The sequence below is a fragment of the Magallana gigas genome, chromosome 6 (genome assembly GCF_963853765.1).
Source record: "Magallana gigas chromosome 6, xbMagGiga1.1, whole genome shotgun sequence".
Taxonomy (NCBI): domain Eukaryota; kingdom Metazoa; phylum Mollusca; class Bivalvia; order Ostreida; family Ostreidae; genus Magallana; species Magallana gigas.
In genome coordinates, this window is record NC_088858.1 from 51775455 (window position 1) to 51779803 (window position 4349).

The window sequence follows — 4349 nt, forward strand, 5'->3', positions numbered from 1 at the left end:
TCTCTTTGGACACAAGAGATATAACGATGTTTGTATTCGAAACACGGAAGATATCAATTGCTTTTCTATTAATGTTAATAGGGATAGTTTGTAGTGCAGTTATTTCCCAGGACAGAAATACATTTCCGTGGTATCCACAAGGCTGGAACGGGTATGTCTTGTATTGTCCAAATACCTGTAAAAACGTGTCAATTGGCGGAACCACCAAAGAGGGCTGTTGCGCATGCCATTCAAAAAGTCTTTGGGATTTCAGTAAGACAATTTCACATGTAAATGTTTCTAAGGAAGGATACTTAGAAGGAAATAAGTCTGCCAAAAATATTCATATTAATTCTATTAAACAAAATTTACAGTTTTTCCCTAAAAATATTTGCCAATTTCCAGGAATAACCAAAATCAATCTGTCGTTTAATCTCATCACGGATATCCCAAACCTTTCTTGTGTACCAAATTTGACTAATTTGAATTTATCTTACAACAAATTATCTTCATTGCCGAAAACGTTAACACAGAATAGGAATCTGAGAACGGTGGATCTGTCAGGTAACTACATTACACGTTTGGAGACCGGAGTAGTGGCTGCACTGTCAGCTCACAACATACTCCTACAAGCAAATCAGATTATGTCAATTGATATCACAGATGTTGTATTTGAACGACCATTTTGTGTGATTAATATGTCTCATAATGCCTTGAGGATACCTACAAATGAAAACAACTGGAGAGTAAATCTAAAAGCAAAGTATGGACCTGGGTATGGAGTTTTTTCATATAATTACATGAAAAGAATGCCAAAGGCAACAACAATTGGCTTTTTCAATCTTTTTGATTTCGGTAAGCTATTTGATTTTGGATTTGATTTTCGGCATAATCCGATAATTTGCGATTGTAAGATCGCCGAGCCCTTGTTACACTTTAAAGAATATATTGATATGATGAAAAGAGATTACTTCAACATAACATGTGGTTCACCAGAAAAGTTTCAGGGTAAGTCGTTACCGAGTATCATCAGGGAAAACCAAATAAAAGACTTGCTCTGTAACTATACTTCGACTCCTTCGTGTCCAAATGGTTGTACTTGTGAAGAAAGCCCTAAAAACATTGACTATAGAAGCAAGTCCTTGACACTGACTCTCATCATTAACTGTTCCGGGGCTGGTGTAAAGCGCCTTCCTCGTGTTCTTCCCTACAGTGATCGTATCGAGTTTCACATGAGGGGGAACCGCATATACGAAATAACTAACAATCATTACTTGAACCACGTAAGTGTGTTAGAATTAGAAATGATGCCTGTGTTCGATAAGGATGCCCTAGATAATCTAACCCGTCTCCAAATATTTTCAATACCGGAGTCGGAACAGCGAAAAGGAATACCTCGATCCCTGTCTCGTCTGAGTCCCTGTGTCTTTCTCCAAAAAACAGATTTTGTTATGGTCTGCACTTGCTCCCATCTGTGGATGTTGGACTGGATAGGTAGTTTTCTGACCAGCAAATGTGCTTCTTACGTTTTCAAATGCTTGAATGGCACTGTTAAGGAAAATCTAACTATTTATATCCCTAGTCTGAATTGCTCAGATATGGACTATTTTCATAAATATAAATGGATGATTATTGGCTCATCTATTTTTGTATTTGTTTGTTTTATCATACTAATTGTTCATGTTTGGAAGACTGAACTAAAAATTGTATTAAGATTAAGAAAAATATGTACCAAAAGTAAAAAGAATGTGGATCAGGATTGTGTTGTGTACATCTCGTACGATGTCAATAATGTAAAAGTTGGTCCATGGGTGTTCCAAACACTTGAAAAATTTCTGGAAAGGAATGATTTGAGTGCTTTTGTGCCATCTCGTGACCTGCCTTTGGGCAGTGTAAGAGCAGAGGAAGCAGCATACCAAATATCTGTGTCCAGGTATTACCTGGTGATTCTGTCTGAGGGTTATTCCGACGAAGAGTCATTAGTGACGCGCAATGAATGGAAAAACATATGGAACCGTTTTATGTCCGATTCACGAAAGAATCTTCTAGTCATAAATTTTGATTTGATGCAACCAGGCGATGTGTCTTGTCGAAAACTTGGAGCTTACTTACGTTTTGGCAATGTAATTAATTTTGCAGAGGGCGAAAAGGAAACATTTTCACAAATATTGAATACGTTTGTAGAATAGCTCTTTTGAAATACCGGTAATGTTCGTTGTACTAACGTTAGAATGGAAATTATGGTTCTTGGCGAACTAAGTCACATCATATTCTTTCTTTTTAGATTTAATTCTTATGTTTATTTATCTTCAGTATGTCTTTATTATCATTGACCGTCAATTGATTGACTTGGCAATGGAGATGTATGTTTTATGATATACTAGTATCCGGAATTGTAAATCCGAGAGTCATAATTAACTAGCATTTCTTTAAATATAATATCGCGTTTGTCCATTACAAAACTCTTCAAGAATAGTATTATAACAGTTCATGTTAAAAATGCATGAACAATTTTTATACCATTTTCAGTTTTAATAAAACCAGAAGCATTTTTAGTTTTTACACATATATATGGTAGAAATCTTTAGAAAATGTTAAATATAGCAAAGGCACTAAAATTGTTAATTCTATTTGTGGATAATAAAAATCATATTTTAAACAACAATCAATATGATAAAACAATGTTCAAGTTTTAATATCATATATTGTTGTTTTTTCTTTTCTTTTTTTTTTTTTGGTATTTGTGTGGGTTTTTTTATTTTATTTTTTTATTTTGGAGGAGGGGGTGTGTCTGTGTTTTTCTTTGTTTTTTGATTGGAATATATATTACTAGTGAATAAAAATAAAGATTTAATCCAAACGCATTTAACTATAAATATTTATCCTGTAACACACTTTCCATTTCACAGTACTGCAAAACAAATCAGCACAATCCATTAAAGAACATTTAAACGTACTGCGAAATTCAAAATTGAATTTGGGGAAACATTCGTTAATGGATGTCAACACTTAATATTATAACACAAATTAGTCTTGTGATTGTAAATTGTTGCGTATAATTACCAATATTTATATTTGCTTCCTCATAGAATAGCGAAAACGTTACATAAAGATCACGGATATTTCCTCATATATATATATATATATATATATATATATATATATATATATATATATATATATATATATAGCGGTGTTTTATATATATACTGGGCCATCTATGCAAGACAAAAACCTTGCCTTCGATGACGAAGGGAAACTAGCGCACTGGTCGCTCACTTCACGGTCCTTTGATATACAGGTGGAATGCAGTTAATCGACAATTTGAGAGGATCAGAACGATACACATTGCATAAATATATTCATATAATAAGCACAAACATTGCAATAACCTCAATTTGACATATACCTGCCCATAGTGAATGATAAAGATATACATAAAGCACAGAGAAATTCACCTTATTGGAGCTCCACCTCCGCCCCGGCCCGGGCTTGAACTCAAGACTTCTGGAACCCATTCTCCCAGCAGTGAGCGGCCACCCCGCTAACCACTGGGCCATCTAGGCAAGACAAAAATCTCGCTTTCGATCACGAAGGGATACTAGCGCGCTGGTCGCTCACTACAGTTTGATTCATAAAAGTCACTGAACACAGGGATTTGTGTCTTCAGAGCCCTGTCAGTAGAGTTCTATCTGATCTCATTAAGCAAGAATGTCTATAATTCCTTATTAAGCCTAACATAGTTAAATGGGAAACTAAATCAAAGGATTTTCTTTTATATATATTTCTCTTATATATATTTATTTATTATATATATTTTGCCTTTTTCGCCTTATTAGCTTTTTAGACCACTCAAGCTTTTCCTCTGTATAAATTGGAAAATACTTTCATGTGTATCTGCACCATTAAATAACTAACATTTGTCGATCTCTGGTCTGTTATATTCCATCCACCTATTGTCTGTGTCAATTTACCTCCCGTCAAACCTTGCACTTGAACTGTGGTAACAGTTGTCAAAAATTGTATATTTCTGATTTCTATTTGCTTATTTATGTTTGCGCAGTAATATTTTGAGAGCTATTTTTTGTTCTCATGACGGCTATATATTTTTTGGGCTCATCTCATGTATTTTCATGTATTGCGTATTAATTAAGCTCATTTCATACTCATAATTACAAATTAATAAGAATGATGCATTTTACATATCAAACGATACTATTCAATTACTATGAAGACATTATTATGTAAACGACGGTTTTAAGAACAGTATTCATATAGAGATATTACCATTCAAAGGTCATTTTCAGGAATATTGTGATTTTATAGCGTTTTTGTTTTGTTATGATTTGGATTGTTTCTTTTTACAGAGT

The 4349-nt window shown here is 33.9% G+C and overlaps 1 protein-coding gene across 1 annotated transcript; it reads left to right on the top strand.

The window, feature by feature from the left end:
• LOC109618681 (protein toll) lies at positions 1–2880 on the top strand. The gene has a single exon (XM_020066983.3). It carries the CDS (start codon positions 27–29, stop codon positions 2166–2168), a length of 2142 nt encoding a protein of 713 aa, XP_019922542.3. The 5' UTR covers positions 1–26; the 3' UTR covers positions 2169–2880.
• The last annotated feature ends 1469 nt before the right edge of the window (positions 2881–4349 follow it).